Raw genomic sequence first — 22,654 nt, 5'->3', positions numbered from 1 at the left:
CCCTTTATTATCACCTCTGTAAGCTTCAGCATCACCTCTGTACCCTTCATTATCACCTCTGTACCCTTCATTATCACCTCTGTACCCTTCATTATCACCTCTGTAAGCTTCATTATCACCTCTGTACTATTTATTATCACCTCTGTACCCTTCATTATCACCTCTGTACCCTTCAACATCACCTCTGTAAGCTTCATTATCACCTCTGTACCCTTTATTATCACCTCTGTAAGCTTCATTATCACCTCTGTACCCTTCAGCATCACCTCTGTACCCTTCATTATCACCTCTGTACCCTTCATTATCACCTCTGTACCATTTAATATCACCTCTGTACCCTTTATTATCACCTCTGTAAGCTTCATTATCACCTCTGTACCCTTCAGCATCACCTCTGTACCCTTCATTATCACCTCTGTACCCTTCATTATCACCTCTGCAAGCTTCATTATCACCTCTGTACCCTTCATTATCACCTCTGCAAGCTTCATTATCACCTCTGTACCCTTCATTATCACCTCTGTACCATTTATTATCACCTCTGTACCATTTATTATCACCTCTGTACCCTTCATTATCAACTCTGTACCCTTCATTATCACCTCTGCAAGCTTCATTATCACCTCTGTACCCTTCATTATCACCTCTGCAAGCTTCATTATCACCCCTGTACCCTTCATTATCACCTCTGTACCATTTATTATCACCTCTGTACCCTTCATTATCAACTCTGTACCCTTCATTATCACCTCTGCAAGCTTCATTATCACCTCTGTACCCTTCATTATCACCTCTGCAAGCTTCATTATCACCCCTGTACCCTTCATTATCAACTCTGTACCCTTCATTATCACCTCTGTACCCTTCAACATCACCTCTGTACCCTTCATTATCACCTCTGTAAGCTTCATTATCACCTCTGTACCCTTCAACATCACCTCTGTACCACTGAATATAATATGTGTACCATTTATTATCACCTCTGTACCATTTAATATCACCTCTGTACCCTTCAACATTTCTGTACCCTTCAACACCTCTGTACCATTGAATATCATATGTGTACCATTTATTATCACCTCTGTAGTCTCTGCATTGTAAAACAAGCCCAGCTTTCAAAAACAGTCACACTATAACCAATAAAACTAGCCTAGTACCACTAGTCAAAAATTGTTTAACCCCTCGTCCCTTCAGTTATTAAGACCCTAAATAAACACTAAATCTCAACCCCAACCCGAACTTAAACCTAATCAATCAACCCCTACATTTAACATTTATCCCAAAAATCCACCCATCAATTCCAAAACCTGACTTCCTCACCCCTAAATCCCTAAACTGAACTCTAAACATTCTAAATCTAACCCCCTAAATCACTAACCCCTTATCCCTTAATCTAACCCCAACACCTGAACCCATAAATCATTGATCCCATAAATCTTAGCCCATAATACCAAGGCCCAAACTCTAACCCCCTTAATCCACCCCCTAAATCTAACCCCCTAAACCTAAGCCCCACCCTGTCAGATCCTACAGACGTGATCAGTGTATATAAGTCCAGGTTTATTCATCCTGCTTGCTGGTCTCCTCCTCCTCGTCCTCGTCCTCTCCTGCAGACAGGTGCTGATTGACCCTGGACAGGAGGAGAGGAAGAGTGCTGCCCTGATCCTCCTCATCCTCGTCCTCCTCTCTAGGAGGGTAGAAACGTCGAGCCTTCATCACAAACTCATCCGCCGCGTCCAGATAAATCAGTCGATCCTGAGGAGAGAGGAACGTTCTCACGCCTTCACTCAGACACGCTACAGTAACACACTGGGGAACAGTCTGGGGAAGGCCCTCTCCTGTTCCAGCATCACTCACCAGGGTGAAGAGGTACCTCTCAGGAGGAGGTTCACCGCTGTTGAAGATGGACGTCTCTGAGTGGAGGGTCTGGAGGAGGGTTCGAGCCGCCGCCGCGTTCCTTATACGGTCGTACGAAGCACTCGCGTTAACGGCCAACAGAGACTCCGCCCCCTCCATGAAACCTGACCAATCAGAGAGAGAGAGAGAGATGAGAAGATTATTAGCTCGTACACGTTACCCTCAGTCTGGTGGGTCTTTGTGGGTCACTCACCCAGGTTCTCCAGGATCATCTTCCACTTGTCCCTGACCTCTCTCCTGACCTCCCTCATGGCCTCGATGTCCACGCTCAGCCTCCTGTAGCCCTGCACCATGTGACCAGAACATCAATCACTGACTGTACAGCATGATACAGCACAACAAAGAGCCGAGCGGAGACTGTTAGTGCAGATAACACACGTTTCCTCCTCCAGCCAGACTGCTGTTATCAGGCATCAGTGTTTATTCCACTGGGCTGTGCTTTATAACAGTGTGTGTGTGTGTGTGTACCTGAGACCCCTGGTGGGTTCTGGATCGGTTCTGGAGGAGGTTGTAGAGTGTGTGTGTGTGTATAGTGTGTGTGTGTGTGTGTATAGTGTGTGTGTGTGTGTGTGTCTATAGTGTGTGTGTGTGTGTGTACCTGAGACCCCCGGTGGGTTCTGGATCGGTTCTGGAGGAGGTTGTAGAGTGTGTGTGTGTGTGTGTGTGTGTGTGTGTGTGTGTATAGTGTGTGTGTGTGTGTGTGTATAGTGTGTGTGTGTGTGTGTGTCTATAGTGTGTGTGTGTGTGTGTGTGTATAGTGTGTGTATGTGTGTGTGTATAGTGTGTGTGTGTGTGTGTGTATAGTGTGTGTGTGTATGTGTGTGTGTATAGTGTGTGTGTGTGTGTGTGTGTGTGTATAGTGTGTGTGTGTGTGTGTGTGTACCTGAGACCCCCGGTAGGTTCTGGATCGGTTCTGGAGGAGGTTGTAGAGTGTGTGTGTGTGTGTGTGTATAGTGTGTGTGTGTGTGTGTGTGTACAGTGTGTGTGTGTGTGTGTGTGTGTGTGTGTATAGTGTGTGTGTGTGTGTGTGTGTATAGTGTGTGTATGTGTGTGTGTATAGTGTGTGTGTGTGTGTGTGTATAGTGTGTGTGTGTGTGTGTGTGTGTGTACCTGAGACCCCCGGTGGGTTCTGGATCGGTTCTGGAGGAGGTTGTAGAGTGTGTGTGTGTGTGTGTGTGTGTGTGTGTACCTGAGACCCCCGGTGGGTTCTGGATCGGTTCTGGAGGAGGTTGTAGAGTGTGTGTGTGTGTGTGTGTGTGTGTGTGTGTGTGTGTGTGTGTGTGTGTACCTGAGACCCCCGGTGGGTTCTGGATCGGTTCTGGAGGAGGTTGTAGAGTGTGTGTGTGTGTGTGTGTGTGTGTGTGTGTGTGTGTGTGTGTGTACCTGAGACCCCCGGTGGGTTCTGGATCGGTTCTGGAGGAGGTTGTAGAGCGCTCTGTCGTCGTCTCTCTCTGAGTGTGATGGATCTCCCGGTTCGTTCCATAAATTCGTCTCCTGGTCGCGTCTCTTCTTCGCCTCGCGGTCGAAATACTGCAGCGTCTCATTACTGACACACACACACACACACACACACACACATACACACACACATACATCAACGTTCTCCTCCAGGCGTGTTCAGCTGCTCTGAGACGGTTGGATTAGAACCAGTTTAAATCTGGATCATCAGCAGCCTGGTACCAATAATTCAACACACATGTAAACTACATGACCAAAAGTATTTGGACGCCTGACCGAGAGCTTATCGGACATCCATTATTTTAAAACAAACAGTATTAAACAGTGTGACCCTCTGTGTGATGATGATGATGATGATGATCACCTGAATATGGGCCTCTTCTCATCTTCATCCTCGTCGTCCCGGACGCAGCAGCAGCAGCAGAACCGAGCGCAGAACCTCCTGAACGCCGCACCCATCCTCACCCGCCGACCGGCCGACCACCACTGAGGAGAGGAGAGAGGAGGAACCAAAAGAGGAGAAGGAGGGACGAGGAGGAGAGGGGGGCGGGACGGTCCCAACATCTCAAACACTCACAACAATCACTAGAGTAGCAAAAGTATCCGGACAGGCCGCCGAAAGCTGGGTATAAAATATATGATACACACGGAACAGCTTTTTAAAAGTCTGGAATGGATCTGAGGGCGCACTGTGTGGTCAAAAGTATGTGGACACCCGTCATTAACAGGCACAGAAAATCAACTTTGCAGCGGCTGTATTAGCAAAAGTATCCGGACACCTACACACGTCAGACTCTGTGGAAACAGTTTGGGGAAGGCTCTGTTCTGTCCCAGCATGGACGGTGTCTCTGAATAAAATCTGGTTTTATGAGTCTGGTGTGGAGGAACAGCGGAGGTCTGGGGTGAATTGGAATGTTGATTGCAAGTCAGACTAAGAATTAAGGCGTAATAATAAAGCTCGCTTTATTCAGAGACCCTGACCATGCTGGAACAGAACGGATCCTTCCCCATACTGTTGCGTACACTTGTGCACGACATAAGAATCAGCACAGGCGTCCAAACACTTTTGCTAATACAGTCGCCGCAAAGTTGATTTTCTACACCTGGTAACGACGGGTGTCCACATACTATTGACCACACAGTGTCTCAAATCTCAAAGGTTTAGAATCATAAACATGTTCTTCCCTTTTCATTTTTTCCAATTTAGTCATTTCCAGTTCCCCATGACAGCACGGCGCAGGCCGAGGAGAGCTGCACACTAGCGGTCTCCGGCTGCCCTTGTTTACTCGTGGACTCAATAATCAGGAGGTGTTGAGTCCCAGAGCTCAGAAATCCAATCAGACGGATCAGACGGGATCAATCCGGGCCCCCACACACACACACACACACACACACACACACTCACACACTCTCTCACACACACACACACACACACTCACACACAGTCATGGTGTAGTCATGTGGTATGACCCCCCCAGGTCACAGCCAAACACTGGATCCAGTCACACTGATCTCATTCTAATTTAGACCACACACCCTTCTGATCCCAAAGCTTCTAATAATAAACACAAACCGAGTCAAACTGGGTCACGGAGATCAACACACGGCCAAAAGTATACGGACACCCCACCAAACATCAAAGGGTTCGTGTGATTTAGAGAACAATTGTATCCAAAGCAACTCACAACCGTGACTGAATACAGTGTATGCTACTGAGGATTGAGGGTCTGGCTCAGGGGCCAAACAGTGGCAACCTGGTGGTGGTGGGGCTTGAACCAGCAATCTTCTGATTACAAGTCTAGTATCTGAGTCACTGTTGCCCACATCCCACTCCAAAACCAACCCCCCACCATTATTATATTACAGAGGGGCTACACATGATTCTGAGGCCCGACTCACGGTCGACATTCCATTTCATCCCAAACGTGTTTATAGAGTTGAAGAGCGCTGTTGGCACAAAGTTTGTTTACATCCCTGATGGTAACGAGCATGGCTGAAACATCTGACTTTAGACTTTATGAGGCTGTCCACATACTTTTGCTCATCGTGTTGCCGAATCGTCTTCGCTCTCTCTGAAGAAGCGTCTCTGTTTTGAGTCGTGAGCCCGAGGCTGGAGCACAATCACGATGCTTCACATGATGAGGGTCTGAACCTCGAAGGATCTCGCAGTGTGTGTGTGTGTGTGAACGTCTCTCATCTCAACATTTTATTTTTAATAGAATTAAATACATAATTAATAAGATTAATTAGAGAAATAAAGATAGACAGGTCGTGTGTGATGGACTGGTGTGAGTGTTATTAGGATTTATTACAATATATAATATTGTTATTATGATTAAATTTATTAAAAATATTTAATATATAATATTTATTATAACATATTACATTTAAATAAAAATGTAATATTTATATTATATTTAATATATTATATTTATTATATTTAATAAATAATATTTATCAAAATATTTAATATATATTTATTATGACATTACATTTAAATAAATATTTAATATTTATTATATTATATTTAATATATTATATTTATTATATTATATTCATTAAAATATTTAATATAATATATATTATATTTTATATTTATTAAAATATTTGATATAAAATATTTATTATATATTTTTTTATTACATTTTCCCCTTTTCATTTCCAATTTAGTCATTTCCAATTCCCCATGACAATGCCTCTCCTGCTTGCACCTTCACTACGCAGGTCGTAGCGAGCAGCACACTAGCAGTCTCGGCTGCTTCTTTACACCTGTCTCCACTACTCGTGTCTGCGTGTTATACCAGACAGCAGGGGGCGCTGTTTTATGTGTTTCAGCAGCAATGAAGAGGAACCCGATCCCACCTTCCAACCCTCAGACTCGCGAGCTGCACCAGAAATATAAAGCCAGGAAGTGTCGACTGAGCAGACTAGAACACAGGGTGTTTGCATTAGGTGCAGCAGTGTTGTTGGGATTCTCACTCACTCAAGTGTTTGTAAATAAGATTAAGAGACCAGATCAGGGGGTCGGAACGTTTTATTAGCGACGCAGTCGAGTACAAGCTTTCGTTCTGTTATTATATAAACATGTTTGTAATGACGTGTTCAGGATCCGATCGACTGATTCCAGAACAAATAAAACGTTCCGCTTCAGTTCAATCAGAATAAAATAAAACAACAACAAAGAAATAAAAATCATGTCCGGCGTCAGTATAAAACACGAAAACATCAACATACAAAATACACTGCAGCACAGGATCAGCAAAAGTTTGGACACCCATCTGGGGGGGGGCATTCCCTACCATTCTACATTCATGTTTGTTTATGATTTTTACATCAGTATATTTAAAGGGGGGCACTTTTATACATTCTTCCCCAATTTAGTCATATCCAGTTACCCTTTTGCACTGTGCTTCCTCTGTACTGCTACAGACCTGCACTCCTGAGTCACGCACTGCTCTCTGTTATTCACCATCTGTGTGCAGTACCTCAGTCAGCCAGCAGAGGCCACCAGAAGCAGTTATTAGGAATCCATTTCACCCACCCACACTTACACACAGATAATCCCGTCTGTGTGGGCGCCCCGTCAGTCGATAGCAGAGCTGAGATTTAAACTCAGATCTGTAGATGTCAGCAGTTTGTGGTTTTGTGTTTTATGATTATTAAATGTTAAATACGATGAGTGTGTTTGTTCTCGCTTAGTTCCTGTTCTGAGCAGGGGGGCGTCCAAACTTTTACTGAACCCAGACCTACTGTTAGATCAGGGTGATTAAGGTCAGGTTACGGTCAGTCCTGGGTTACGACGTGGTAAAGAAACATGATGATTTAACGCTTCATGTCAGTGTAAAACATTTCAGGGTCCGAACTGGACAGAACTGCACACACTAATCGTTTCCGATGCTGTCGACCGGTCAGGCATCCACATACAGACATGATTGGTTCTTGTTGGAATGTGTTACTACATCAAACCCTGTGATTCAGGCAAAACCGGACCCACTGTGACCCTGACCAGGATGATTTGGTAGTATAGATGATCAGTCATGTTGTTTATAACTCGTATAAGGAACAACTAGAAGCTGAGGTGATGGATATCAGAATCACACACACACACACTCTTACACACACACTCATATACACACACTCATATACACACACTCACACACACACTCACACACACACTCACACTCAGAAACACACACTCATACACACACTCATACACACACTCATATACACACATTCATACTCATACACACACTCATACACACACACTCATACACACACTCTTACACACACTCATATACACACACTCATACTCATACACACACTCATACACACACTCTTACACACACACTCATATACACACACTCACACACACTCATATACACACACTCATACACACACTCATATACACACACTCATACTCATACACACACACTCATACACACACTCTTACACACACACTCATATACACACACTCACACACACACTCACACTCAGAAACACACACTCATACACACACTCATATACACACACTCAAACACACTCATAAACACACACTCACACACACTCATATACACACACTCATACACTCATACACACACTCTTACACTCAGAAACACACTCATACACACTCAAACACACTCATAATTACACACCCATACACACACTCATATACACACACTCTCTCTCACACACACTCATATTCTGTATTATCCGTAATGAAAAACAAAGACTCGTAAACATGAAGCATAAGGCACCGTTTCTACATTCACATCTCGCTCGGCATGATGGGAAATGTAGTTCGGAGGTCTCGGTGAGAGGGGATCAATCCTTACACCCCTATATCAGAGGTATTGGGACAGTATAGAACAGTACGGGTCCTTTCATCCTTGCATAATCTATTCCTATTAAACCGGACAGTCTGACATCCAGACGACCCTCAAGGAGCAAGAAAACGACAGGATTACCCTAAACATCTGGATGGGGTGAGGAGATGAACACGTGGCTCCGCTGGGGAATGTCGAAACGTTCTTAATAAGGCAAATAAAATAAAGAAAACGATCCAAACAAAGAGGAATAAAGAACAGAGCGAGTGAGGAGCCTCGCTACAGAACATCCACCTCAGAATCATGATCAATAATAATAATAATAATAATAATAATAATAATAATAAAATAAAAGACGTGTGAGGTGAGAGGAGAGGAGAAATCAGAACGTCGTGTCCGTCACAGCTCCAGAGTTCACAGTTTTGTTCCTCCACAGTCCGTCAGTGTCGGTGTGTAATACCTCCTCCCGGCCTGAGGGGGGCAGCAGAGCTTCAGAGTGAAGAACCGCCGGCGCTCGGGTGGATCAGCGGAACGAAGCGATGCGCTGACGTAGGTGCGACATGAACTCGAACATGGTGGCCGCCAGAGACTGCTGGATCAGGTAACGCGGCAGGCGGCCCTGATCAAATCACAACACACACACACACACACACACACACACACACACACGTTCTTTAGTGCTCGCTGATACGCGCTACAGACCAGCGATTGTTTCTTAGCCACTCGGAGCTTAAACAGATTTTTGGAGCCACGTCTGGGGGCCAATCAGAAGCGATCGGGTTCTAATGTGACGCTACAGCAGCTCAATGCTAAATAAAACACTCGGCAGGTCATTAGCGCGGCGGCTAGAGCGATTCCAGACGTGTTTAGTTTATCACTGACGCTCACGTTGTTATGCTAATCAGTAAATAATACAAATAAAAGTGAACCTTCAGGTCGGTGTTGAGAACCCAGATGAAGGTGCAGATGGAGGGGTTGGTGGAGGACTTGAGGACCACGAACCCACCGGGACCGTTCTCTCCTCTGCAACACACACACACACACACACACACACACACACACACACACACGGTTACAATGAAAACAATCACAAGCAAGAATATTCAGGCTGTGCTACCGGTCAGCTGGGCGCCCCCTAGAGGGCGCAATCGTCCACTAGTCTGCTGGGTGGGAACAGACGGGAATAAAAAGTGGGCGGGGTCTTTGCCGCTGGGCGTGACTCTCCATGTGTGAGACCGACCTCACACACCAATCCATTGAAGTACGGTGGGATAAGAAGGGATGTGTCGGAGGGAGGGCGTGTCAGGAGAATATACCCTCCTCGTACACCATCGGGGTCTCCAGCAGAGGGAGAGGAACCGGCTACGACTAAACTGGGAGAAAAAGGGAGGAAATGCAGAAATTAAATAGTAAAAAAATAAACGTGGACCTGCTTTGGGTGTCCACATACTATTAGTCATGTTGTGTATGTTTTTATGTGTGTAGTTGGGCCCTTAAGCAAGGCCCCTATCCCTTAATAGCTCGGTCTGTACTGGTTCAGAGTCAGTATGGATGAAGATGATGATGATGATGATGATGATGGTACCTGACGTATCGTGGGTGAGGGGGTTTGGCACTGTGCAGCGTGGCCATGCCAGCCGAAATGTAGCGGTCCCGCCTGCGCTCCACTCTCCGAACGTTCACGAAATCCCTGAGAGATCAAACACAAGGTTCACACACACAGCTCGGAAACGTACGCGTGCAAAAGTATGTGGACGCCGCTCGTTATCACCGAGATTTAACGCTTCAGCCACGCCCATCACTAACAGGCGGATAGAATCAATAAGATTCGCTTAGAGCCGTGACTTTAACCCAACTGAACAGCTCTGGGATGAATCGGAACATCGACTGTGAGTCAGGGCTAAAAGGTTATTAACAGGATGATTCCGGTTCATCCCAGAGCTGTTGGGCGGTGCTGAGCTCAGGGCTCTGTGCAGGACAGCAACCAGCCGTACACATGCAATGGGCACAAATTCCCACACATGAACAGAAGTCTCGTAAGAAGCTTCTCAGAGGAGCGGCTGCTGTTCCAGCTGGAAAGGTCATACAGAGGTTTTTGGAACAGAGCGTCCACTGTGCTCACGATCAGGCGTCCAAATACTTTTGACTATACACTGTAGCTTATTTTATATACCGGTACCTGGCTGATACGACTCCGCCGGCCGCTCCTGAGGACACGTCGTACGATACCATGGTGTTATCATCCACCCTCTGTAGGATCTACAGTCAGAGAGGAACATCGTGAGTTTATTGTTATCCTGGTCAGGGTCACGGCGGGTCCACTTCCACCAGGAAACACGGGCAGAACGGCTGATCCATCAGTACATTTCATCACAGAGAAACAAAAGAGAAATACACAGCACGACACCCTGGAACCCGAGCCTGTCCGGTGCCACCAGCCTGGTCGTGAGCTCTACAGACACAATCGGTGCCCGAGGGACAGAAAGATAGGGTTCAGGTTCCTACTGTGTGGTCAAACGGTGTCATGAAGAGCCAAAACATTAGAACCACCCCCAAAACACGCCATCAGAGCTGCACGGGGACTCTGACTGCTACAGAAGGGTTGGGTTCTCTGTGTGCGGTGCCACATTCACCGCCGTGGGTGGGACTCACCACGCCCGCCTCACCGTTTAGGAGATACTGAAGATCATATCGACCTGGTCCTGATCAAAGTCCCTCAGGTCTTTATGCTGATCGGACCTGCTGCAGCTGAACATCTAGAGCAGGGGTGTCAAGGGATTTTACAGGGTATTTTAAGACAATCATTCTGCCCTCACTAATAGTTTATCCCCCTTTCTCAGCTAGACAGACAGACAGACAGACAGACAGCTCCCTTCAGAATACAGTCGGTTTATTTGCTTCCCAGCTGTGTGATACACTGTGTGCACCAGAATGAAGTAAAAATACAAACAATAAAAACAATAAAGAACTTAATACAGTAAAATCACACAGCTGTAATTCAGTGTTACATCTGGTACAATATGAGATTTAACCAAACGTAAAATAGCGCTAACGAGTTCGCATTTTGTGTAAAGATACTAATTGCTATAGTAACGGTAACGATTGTATTTAATGACGGTAAATTTGTAACTAAAACGCTGTGATATACTCACTAAACATTTACAAACAACTGAGAATATAAACGCCACGACTTACAGACGATGCTTCTGTATTATACTGCAAGATGATTATTTATATTTATTATTATCGTTTACATTACTACCCGCGTTCTTTTGCCGTAAAAGTCACATGGCTTCTCAGCGAAGGTCAAAGTTAGTTGCCATGACTACGATGTCACCGGTTCCCGTTTAAAGGCGCCGGAGTCCCGTTAAATTATAAGCGCGTCTCTGTAACGACTCGAACCATCACAACAATCGTACAGTCGTTTAAGCTCTCGCGGGCCACATAACATGACGTGGCGGGCCGGATCTGGCCCGCGGGCCGTGAGTTTGACACCCCTGCTCTAGAGTGTGGAGTGAGGTGTAGGTGTGGCGGTTCGGTACCTGACACTGTGAGACGGTTTTGTTCCACTGGACCATCTTCTCCGGCTGCAGAATCACCTCCTGATACACCAGCTCAGGAGAGCACTGGAGTAACGCCTGCACACACACACACACACACACACACACACACACACACACACACACACACACACAATCAAACCCCTATCATCAATATTTCTGTTAAAGAACAGATTAAAATTAAATGTAATAACGATGCTGGCCAATGTGCACACTGTTACCATAGCAACCTTGTAAACACTAGTGTTGGCATGTGGCTCACGAGGCTAAACTGCACTCTGATAAAAGAAAGTAAACGCACGACTGGAGCGGCGCAGCAGCAGTAACACACTCGCCCACCTCCAGGGGGCGCTCGAGCAGTCTCGTCCGGCTCTCACGCGCGACAGGGCGTGTCTGAGAGAGGATGTGGGACTGTGTTTCTAAAGAAAATTATAACGCATCAGGCGGCAACGTCCCATAAAACTCCAGGTACAATCAGCCGCTTGTCGCTTGTGGTTCTAAATCTCTGGGCCTTTACTGAACCACAGTGAGAGCCATTACATCAGAATAATGTAAACTTGGATCATTGCTGAATCTACCCAGGAGTGTCTGGCCTAAAAATACATTCTCCAAGGGCTCTCATGTCATCATGAAGCACTAAAGTACCTCATCCAAAACTGGGAACGGTGGTAGCGTAGCAACAAGGAAACCACTGCTAACCAAGAGGAACATGGGTGCATAAAGAGGGGAACAAGATTAACGAGAGAGGAACGAGAGAGGAACGTTACCTTCAGGATGAAGACTTTTCCACAAAAAGGAACGTCTAATGTGTAAACACAGTCACCGATATCCTACACACACACACACACACACACACACACACACACACACACACACACACACACACACACAGTACAAAAAACAACAATAAATGGACGTCCCAGTTCTGTGTTCCTAATAAAGTGCTCGGTGTGTGTATTAATAATAAATAAATAAATATATAATGATAACATGTTTAAACACTCACGTTATTCTTCTCAAATTTCCAGTTCTCCTCCTGGGTGATGATCTGCTCCACCACGCCCATCGCCTCTTGCCCCTGTCGCACCAGCTCCTTCTCCTGACCCACGGTGACAGATGAAAGGAAAACGATTGGTATATTTTTTATATATTTTCATGTATTATTTATATTATTAATGTTTATACTTTTCTGCATGTTAATGTTTATAAAATGTGAAATAAAGTTAATAAAGGAGAACCTGAGCTGTCACGGCTTTCCTGCCCAGACCTTCTTCATCTGGATCCTCATCAGAACCTGAAAACACAAAAATATAATAAATAAATCTGTTTTCTTTCCTCCGTTTCCCTCCCGCTGGAATCAGTGAGTAAGAAGAAACAGGAAGTGATGTGAACAGGAAGTGATGTTACCTGCGAGTGACTCCGGCGGTGAATAAAACTGACCGTCCGATAAAGCTCTGGGATAAATCAGTCGAGCGCTCTCGCACGCCGCGTTCACCGCCGCTAAATACACTGCACACACACACACGCATTGTTACTCATTACTGTACTTACTATACTCTGTAACACTGTACACTATATACTTAGTAACACTCAGTACACTTACTATACTCTGTTACCCCCACTACACTCTGTATCACTTAGGATAATCAGTTACAGTATATCTGGTAACATTATATTCGGTAACACTATATACTACACTCAGTAACACTATAGCACAATATTTGGTAGCACTGTACACTATACCCGGGGCGGCACGGTGGCTAACGGGTAGCACCGTCGCCTCACAGCAAGAAGGTCCTGGGTTCGAACCCCAGGCGGGGCGGTCCGGGTCCTTTCTGTGTGGAGTTTGCATGTTCTCCCCGTGTCTGCGTGGGTTTACTCCGGGTGCTCCGGTTTCCTCCCACAGTCCAAAGACGTGCAAGTGAGGTGAATTGAAGATACTAAATTGTCCAGGACTGTGTTTGATATAACCTTGTGAACCAAAGAATCTTGTGTAATGAGTAACTACTGTACCGTTCCTGTCATGAATGTAACCCAAGTGTAAAAACATGACGTTAAAATCCTAATAAACAAACAAACAAACACTATACCCGGTGACATTACACTCTGTAACACTCACTATACTCTGTAACACTATACTATATTCTGTAAAACTAGGCAAGCCGTAACCTAGTGGTTAAGGTACTGGACTAGTAACCAGAAGGTCGCTGGTTCAAGCCCTACCACTTCCAGGTTGCTGCTGTTGGGCCCTTGAGCAAGGCCCTTAAACCTCAATTGCTCAGACTGTATACTGTCACTGTAATGCAAATCGCTTTGGATAAAAGCTTCTGCTAAATGTTGAAAATGTAAAACTACATTGAGTAACACCGCACTCAGTAACAGAGGATAATAAGTAACACTCACAATACTCTGTAATACTATACCTGCTAACACTACACTCAATAACACTCCCTAGACTCTGTAACAGTCAGTACTTGATTATTTTGGTGGTAGTCAGGCGAGCTCTATTAACGCCGTTATCAGCTGTAATAGTTGCTAATGATGCTGAAGCTCATTAGTTAATATAGACACCCAGCTTAATAATTAAACAAGAGTTATAACCACACCCACAGCTGTACAGGATCAACTGAACACCTTAACACTACTGAACACTGGTAGGATGAATCGGATGGTTGACGGTGAGACAGACCTTCTTTCTGAATCAATTCCTGACCGGACAAATGCCACAGGCACAAATTCCCACAGACACTCAGAAATCTTGTGGAAAGCTACTTCAGAAGAGTGATGATAAAGGGTCGAGTACAGCAGGACTGAAAACGCAGCAATTCTTTTAATATTTTACACAGGTCTGTACGAGCGTCCGAGTGTGTGTGACCGAGTGTGTGTGACCGAGTGTGTGTGACCGAGTGTGTGTGACCGAGTGTGTGTGTGTGTGTGACCGAGTGACCGAGTGTGTGTGTGTGTGTGACCGAGTGTGTGCGTGTGTGACCGAGTGTGTGTGACCGAGTGTGTGTGACCGAGTGTGTGTGACCGAGTGTGTGTGACCGAGTGTGTGTGTGTGTGTGACCGAGTGACCGAGTGTGTGTGTGTGTGTGACCGAGTGTGTGCGTGTGTGACCGAGTGTGTGTGACCGAGTGTGTGTGACCGAGTGTGTGTGACCGAGTGTGTGTGTGTGTGTGACCGAGTGACCGAGTGTGTGTGTGTGTGTGACCGAGTGTGTGCGTGTGTGACCGAGTGTGTGTGACCGAGTGTGTGTGACCGAGTGTGTGCGTGTGTGACCGAGTGTGTGTGACCGAGTGTGTGTGACCGAGTGTGTGTGACCGAGTGTGCGAGTGTGTGTGACCGAGTGTGTGTGTGTGTGTGACCGAGTGTGTGTGTGTGTGTGACCGAGTGTGTGCGTGTGTGACCGAGTGTGTGTGACCGAGTGTGTGTGACCGAGTGTGTGTGTGTGTGTGTGACCGAGTGTGTGTGTGTGTGTGACCGAGTGTGTGTGACCGAGTGTGTGTGACCGAGTGTGTGCGTGTGTGACCGAGTGTGTGTGACCGAGTGTGTGTGACCGAGTGTGTGTGACCGAGTGTGTGCGTGTGTGACCGAGTGTGTGTGACCGAGTGTGTGTGACCGAGTGTGTGTGTGTGAATGTCAGCAGGCCGTCGCTCTCAATGCTCCCTCTGTTCCCTCCTCCTCGTTCCTCTGGGTTTAAATCAGTGGTTTCTTCAGTGGTGACGTCACATCAAAGCCTCCTTTGTTTGATGGGTCAGGGTGGGCGGGGCCGAGTGAGGCGTGGACCTAAACCCTCGTCCTTCAGCGTCTTCTGTCCACCGTCACCGAGTTCTGCTGTCCGAATCAGAGCTCTGATACCTATCAAGACTTGATTTGAACCTCCAGAGTAAAAACCTGAGGTGGCTTGATTTTATATTATCATTGTTCTAATCAATAAAATCATCCATCTGATCATGGAGTAATCACAGCTCGACGTGTACAGAGGTCACTTTATATTTATTAATATTTGAATGTGATATTTTTGTAAACGTGAACATCAATAAGCAGCTGAAAGACCTCCCAGCCCACAGGGGGCAGCATACGGCTTACAATTACTTAGAAAAATGTCTAATTAATTCTGTTATTAATAATGTGATCTGTAAACAATTCATTACTGCATGAACTGAGGTTCTACACTTTCTTCTGTTCAAAATAAATCAAAAATTATGACGTGAATTAAAATCAATGACGCCAAATTTTACATCTTATTTCTATAAAATAATTATGTCTAAAATAAAAACATTAAAGGAATAATAAAGTAAACTGTTTGTGTTTGTTTAGATGGAACTTATTTCTGCTTGCTTGTGTTTGCTCTGTAGAGTTCAGCTGAAGCACCGGCTGTGTTCTATTGTACCAAAACACTCAATCTTGTGTGGTTTGGGATGCAGCCCTGTTCTATGTTCGCCCTTATGTAAAGGCCGTACGGGATTTTCGGTGTTCCCTGTTCTCAGTGAGTACGGAGGAACATGCTACACCCTCTGTATCCTTCCACCACTCACTGTGATACCTCCACCAGACAGCAGGAGTCGCTGTTGTACCGGCACAGACGTTATACCCTATTCAACCCTCCCTCCCTTCCTCATACGCCCAACTACGTCTGCCGAGCGCCCGGCCGGGCCGGCAGCACCGAGCCAGAGACTCCAACTTGATTTTTCTACCCCCTTTAGACGATTTATTTATTATTATTTATTATTTTTAATATTATTATTCTGTTTGATGACACGTGACAAGAAAATTAAAATAAACACTAATTATAGATGTAAATATAAAAGTTTATTACATAAGCCAGATGTTTATAAGTTTATACAGAGCGCTAGAGCTACATTTACACACATTTTATTTTAATCATATTTTAGTCAAAATAACCTCAGTTATTAATAATTATTAAATTATTAATTAACGTTTATTATATTATTGAGCCAAAGCACGAATTATATTAGTTAGATTAATTAATTATTAGATTATTACTGAATTATTAGCGCTCTTGTCTCATTAACAGAAAGCGTTCTACACAACTTTGGAGTATGTCTGTGGGGATCTGTGCTCAATCCGTTAAGAGAAGGTTTAACCTCAGATGTGTTCAGCCACAAAACTCAAATCGAACTGAACCAAATTCTCACAGACCTTGTTCTGATTCTGCTGTACAGGACTGATTTTAGACACCTGTCAGCAGCGGGCGTGGTTACAACACCCAAACTCGCCGAGTGAAACAGGCGTCCGCATACTTCCGCTATAAACAAATGAACACGCAGTAACGGCTCTACAGGTTCTGATCTTCTGATTCTTCTCGCTTACCGGAGACTCGCATGAGTTATGACATCACAAGTACTGACCACGCCCACTCTCTTCATGGTGAGTAAATCTTAATGGGGTTGTTATCACGTGTTGGTTAGGATCGTGTTACGCTGGCGGCACGAACATCCTCTCAGTCTCGCTTTAATCTCAGTCTGATTTACGATGAGAGAAGTCAAACACAAAACTAAACCAGAACTTTGTGGACGTGTCATTTTACCCCAGGATCAGATCTCAGGGTTCAGCTCCACCCGAAAAAGAACCTGTTATAGATTCATATGAGACCGGTTTCATAGAAGATATAATTTCACGGACCGGCGGGGGCTTTAAAATAGAAGAACTATAGAAGGGAAGATCAGTGTGAATCCGGAGCTTTTTCAATACTCCCACCTAGTGGTGATTGGAGACAATAACACCTGAAGTGTGATGAAAATTGAATTGTAGCGTCACTAATCATTTATTCTTTCTGTGCGGCCCGGTAATAAATGACCCACAGACCGGTACCGGTCCACGGCCCGGTGGTTGGGGAGCACTGCCCTAATCTGAGGTTTTTTAACTTTTTTATAAGCAACCCACATTTTGTTCATGATGCTTTAGGCGACCCAGGTGACACAATCCATCTTCCTCTCTCTGCTTCTGTACAATCTGGTCCTACTCTGGTTTACAAGATTTAACATAAAGCCTCCACATGGGGGTGCTTGTGTACAGCAAGTTCATTTCATTACAATAAATAATAATTAATTAAACAAATTTTAACCTGCACATAAAGACAAAATAAACTTGTACACGTGCGCCCCCTTGTGAAGGCTTTATGTTACATCTTGTAAACCACAGTGGAACCAGATCGCCACCGTTTTGTGTTTCGTTTTGATGCGTCGTTTGTGTTGCCTGGGTCGCAGTAAAAATCCCGAACTAAATGTGGCTCTGCCCACACGGAACTCAACCAACTTGCGACTGGAGCCCAGACAGATTTGGATGCTAAACACGCCGTTAAAAACGAATGACATTAAATAATTTTGTTTTGACGAGTTCATCCCAGAGCTGTTGAGTGGGCGTTCTGTGCAGGACGCTGAGCTAACACCCTGTCTGGCCTATAGGTGGCACCACTGAAACTCACCGTGAGCGCATTACCCCGCCGTGCCCTCCCGTTATTAGAAGTGAACGCAGAGCACTGATTGGTTAGTGGAACTGGTTAAGAGTAGATTAGTCGTGATCAGACTAGATAAGCCGATCGTCGATGAGGTGAGAAGATCTTCTGGACCCCGGAGCCACGCTGTTCATGTGGATTTCAGTCTTCGGTCTCTGGGGCTGGGCGGAGCTACGCGTGCCTGATGTGTGAGCGAACACATGAGCTGGTTATTCTTCATCTACTGACACAGAGCACCAGTGCTAGTCTGGGGGGGAAGGGGGGGGGGTCAGACGACGGACGTTTAGTGGAACCTTTAGTGTGAATGCGCTGGTGAGATGGGGTCACTGGTTATCCAGGTACTGACTGAGTGTGTTTACAAGCACACATCATCTCAGATCATCTCCATTACACAGTTACTGCTACACACACACACACACACACACACACACACACACACACACACTCACACACACACACACTCACCTCGTTCATCCTCCGCCTCCTGAGTGAGAACTTTGAAGTCGAGGAACCAGGTCTCCAACCAGGCGATGACGAAGGAGATGATGGGGAGGACGTAACCGAACGCGTTCTCCGTCAGTAACTGTACACACACACACACACACACACACACACACACACACATACACATACACACATACACACACACACAGGGGGATGAAAACACTCTGATCAGCTTTACATACTTCATATGCACTCTGTGGGTATACAATTCCTGACTGTAGCTCACCTGCCTCTCATTCTTCAATAACAAACCCACTACACTCACACTCCCACCAAGCTCGCACTAAACACCCACTACACTCCCATTACATTCCCACTACACTCCCATTACATTCCCACTTCCACTTCTACTACACACCCACACCCACTACACTCATCACACACACCACACGACACACACAGAAACACTCACGTCTGACATGATGACTTTGGTGATGAGGAAGGCGCTGGTTACCAGGGTGGTGATCTACACACGCACACACACACACAGAATCACAACAATACATTAGTGGGTACATATGTGTGTGTGTGAGTGTGTGTGTGAATGTATGTGTTAGTATATGTGTGAGAGAATATGTTTGAATATATGTGTGAGAATGTGTGTGTGTGTGTGTGTGTGTGTGTGTGTCTCTTACCGCGATGACCCACCAGTGTCTCAGTCTGAAAGCAGCGTAAGCGATCTGCAAACACAGAAACCTGAAAAAAGCCAAGAGCTGCAACACACACACACACACACACACACACACACACACACACACACACACACACACGTGATTATTAGTGTTGATCTTAAGTAACAGTGCTGATGGTGTAAAAGTGTGAATAAACATAAATAAATAAAAGCTCTTATTAACTTACACGAGTGTTTAAACACACACACACACTCACATCCTTACACACACTTAATAAGACACACACACTTACACACACACACACACACACACACACACACACACACACACACACACAAACTTACAAAAATATCAAAAAATGAATCGCTGAAGCTGTAGCGGGTGACCTCCTTCTGCAGGTTCAACCAGATACTTTTATTAATCTGAAACACACACACACACACACAATTCTAATAAGTAATATCAGAGCTCATAATAACACGTCTGATATAATGTTATTGATTTTATTATTAAATAAATAAATAAACCCGTGATGATCGGAACTCGACTCACGTTCAGCTCGATTATCCAGAGCAGGGAGACGAACAGGAGGTCAAAGGTCACGAAGAGGCAGAAGGTTCTGCGTACGTCTGAGATGTTCTTCCTCTCGGTGGGGGGCAGCGGCAGGTAATGACCCGAGGGGACGGACAGCGAGTTCTGGATCAATAACCGACCCATAATCAACACACACACACACACACACACACACACACACACACACACACACACACACAGGTAAAAAGTCTGATTACATTACTCGTCAGATCCGGCTGTGTCCCAAATCGCTCTCTGCTGTACTAAATAGTGAGCTTAAGTGCTGCACTGTGAGGGGTTTGGGACGCAGCCTGGACATTTAGGAAGTGTGACTGTACTGTAGGATCAGAGTAACAGCAAATGGTAAGTCTATTTCTGTCTTCTGTGGATTAGACTCACAGACGTCCAGACACGTTTTATCAACAGTGGGCGTGGCCGTGCGTGGCGTTAGCGCCGTTCCAACCCCGATCACCATTCCCCTAGATGCTAACCCTAGCGCCGAGTTAGAAGAGCGGCGGGCGGGGTACCTGTGAGTACGAGGCGTTGAGGGAGGAGATGGCGGGCAGACTCTCCCCCAGCTCACCGTATTCCACACCGCTCGGCATCCCTCACCACCAACACCAACCGCGTCCAGGAAACAAGAGGAATTCTGGGAGAAAAAGAGTGACATCATGAGAGGAGCCGTATTAACCCGACACGCCCGACAGGCTGAAATCTGAGCCGGTCTATCTTAGCTGTGCTATCAACCGGCCAGGCGCCTGCACAGACACACAGAGAATCAAGCATGAATTCATCATCACTGCTGGAATTACGACCCCTGCTGGCCAGGTGAAGCACCGCGTGTGTGACTCTGTGTGTGATGATGGAGCTCAGCAAACTTGATCAGATTAGATCAGACCTTCTCATTGTTTGTGCTCAGGGGTCCAGGTTTTGTGCTTTATACTCTCAGTACAATAGGAATGCTTTCTGTGGTGAACTTCGATCTTCTGAACTTCCACTTTCGGCTTTCATAATCTCAGTCGTGACTTTCGGTTTGACTCTGTTAGTTGCCTCGTGTTTTATCTGACGCGGCGGTTCGGAGCGCTGACGCTCATCAGGCGGGGGTTTGTGTTAGCGGATGAATCACGTGTTTCAGTTCTGCTCGGTGTTCAGGCGCTCGGTCTTTACTCAACGCTGCTCTTTGTTCCCTCAGATAACAGCACGCTAGCACCACGCTAGCACAACTCTGATGCAAGCTTGTTTACTGCACACACACACACACACACACACGTCAGAGACCCAGCGTTCATGATGTACTGTAACGAGGACTCGTTCTGGTTTGTTCGGTTCTAATTGAAGACGCTTTGCTTTGCCCTGTAGCATCCCGCTCAATAAAGCGCTTGAGTTCGAGTCTAATTGAAGTGCCAGTATGAGTAGTGGAGGAACTCGGAGCAGAACACGGCTCTCTGTACGTGATACGGCTCTCCGTGAGGATCCAGCGCTGACTGGTGGAAAGAAGCAGCCACCACGGTACAACACTCCTATTTCTATTTGGCTTTGGGACCTGCACTGAAAGCGCACGGACAAGTGAAGCGCAGCTCCCAATGACGAGGCTGTCTATGCAGACGCCCGACCGGCTAATAGCACTACTGAGATTCGAACCCTGGATCCCCAGATCTCAGGAGTGGGCTGCTGAGCCACCTGAACGCCCATCAATTATAATTATTTATTAATTATCTTTCCATCTTTAGTCTCCTCTCCCAGATCAAGTCACTGAAGAGAAAGAGAAGGTTTGTACAGGAGTGTAGGTGCTGAGTCTCGGTTCTCTTTTACAGGTTTTAGTGTTTATGATCCCACAAAGAAAAGCAGAAACTCCAGCTCATATAAAAAGGAAGAGTTCAGATAATGAGAGTCAGAGAGGAAGCTGGTTTAACGTTTCACCTTTCTGAAAAGGTTCCGTCATTAGATTAAAGCTACAATCCGCAACCTGTAAAGAATTAAAGTGTAAATACAGAAGTGAAACTGACACCAGTGAGTTCTGTACTAAACTGTGTGTTTATATTTATATAGATTTTATTCTTTCGATAAGAAGACCGTCTGGACCCGCTGTCCCAATACGTGTAAATCTCCATGAGCGTTCTCTCTTCAGGAGAGAAGCAGCTCCACATTATGATGCTCCCACCACCGTACTTCACAGTGGGTATGCTGAATGTGCCACTTTGTGTTCCTGCGAACTTAAGGAAGCCCCTCCAGCTTTAGCATGATCTATACGCCTTTTATAATGAAACCAGGATCAACCCGTATCAGAAGATTATTAAATTATTATTTATATTTGCAGCATTAAAATCTGGAATCTAAATCCGTCTTTGTATATTTTATATAACATTTATTTAAGATTTATGCTTTAATCTGGTGTCTGTAAACTTTTACCTATCAATTTGAGTCTTTAAAACACACATTTGCTGTTTATAAATCAGCTTTTCCCTATTTTATTCACAAACACAAAGTTTAAAGACATGAAGTGTACAGATTTACACTGAACGTAGGTTGGTAGAAATCGCTGATCTATAAATCATATCCGTTACAGCAGCTCTCTACACATGATGTATAAATCTGCGCTTCTCCGCCGGCTGGTACAGCCTGAATAATAACTAGCCTGACAGGCTGACCAATACAACCAAACTGGCTGCCTACAACTTAACAAAAAGTTACACATCTAATACACTTATA

At 45.3% G+C, this 22,654-nt stretch overlaps 2 protein-coding genes across 3 annotated transcripts in view; both read right to left on the bottom strand.

Annotated features, from left to right (window-relative positions):
• Positions 1 to 1,548: 1,548 nt before the first annotated feature.
• Positions 1,549 to 3,947, bottom strand: mreg (melanoregulin). Its single transcript, XM_063009251.1, has 5 exons — positions 3,740 to 3,947; positions 3,301 to 3,463; positions 2,111 to 2,201; positions 1,858 to 2,021; positions 1,549 to 1,755 (listed from the first exon to the last, which is right to left on the bottom strand). Exons 1-5 carry the CDS (start codon positions 3,937 to 3,939, stop codon positions 1,561 to 1,563), a joined length of 813 nt encoding a protein of 270 aa, XP_062865321.1. The 5' UTR covers positions 3,940 to 3,947; the 3' UTR covers positions 1,549 to 1,560.
• A 2,444-nt stretch (positions 3,948 to 6,391) lies between these two features.
• Positions 6,392 to 22,654, bottom strand: part of stard3 (StAR related lipid transfer domain containing 3) — a 16,398-nt gene continuing 135 nt past the window's right edge. The window contains exons 2-16 of one of the 2 annotated variants that reach the window (XM_063009250.1): positions 20,473 to 20,594; positions 19,925 to 20,068; positions 19,717 to 19,794; positions 19,376 to 19,453; positions 19,153 to 19,206; positions 18,702 to 18,819; positions 13,166 to 13,267; positions 12,997 to 13,052; positions 12,765 to 12,857; positions 12,526 to 12,588; positions 11,741 to 11,836; positions 10,378 to 10,457; positions 9,784 to 9,888; positions 9,128 to 9,221; positions 6,392 to 8,817 (exon numbers count right to left, since the gene is read on the bottom strand). In XM_063009250.1, coding sequence (XP_062865320.1) covers positions 8,722 to 8,817; positions 9,128 to 9,221; positions 9,784 to 9,888; positions 10,378 to 10,457; positions 11,741 to 11,836; positions 12,526 to 12,588; positions 12,765 to 12,857; positions 12,997 to 13,052; positions 13,166 to 13,267; positions 18,702 to 18,819; positions 19,153 to 19,206; positions 19,376 to 19,453; positions 19,717 to 19,794; positions 19,925 to 20,068; positions 20,473 to 20,550 — 1,335 coding nt within the window. In that variant the 5' untranslated portion in view covers positions 20,551 to 20,594 and the 3' untranslated portion in view covers positions 6,392 to 8,721. The other variant, XM_063009249.1, reaches the window with a different exon arrangement.

Source organism: Trichomycterus rosablanca, chromosome 2 (genome assembly GCF_030014385.1).
Source record: "Trichomycterus rosablanca isolate fTriRos1 chromosome 2, fTriRos1.hap1, whole genome shotgun sequence".
Lineage (NCBI taxonomy): Eukaryota > Metazoa > Chordata > Actinopteri > Siluriformes > Trichomycteridae > Trichomycterus > Trichomycterus rosablanca.
The sequence above is the reverse complement of the archived record's forward strand: the minus strand, read 5'-3'. Positions and strand labels throughout refer to the sequence as shown.

Excerpts from the sequence above, each read along its gene's own strand:
- mreg (XM_063009251.1), bottom strand. The coding sequence starts at position 3,939 with ATGTTGGGACCGTCCCGCCCCCCTCTCCTCCTCGTCCCTCCTTCTCCT. Across the intron at positions 3,464-3,739 it reads GAGAAGAGGCCCATATTCAG|TAATGAGACGCTGCAGTATT; the intron begins GTGATCATCATC and ends TGTGTGTGTCAG. Across the intron at positions 2,202-3,300 it reads GAACCCACCGGGGGTCTCAG|GGCTACAGGAGGCTGAGCGT; the intron begins GTACACACACAC and ends CACATGGTGCAG.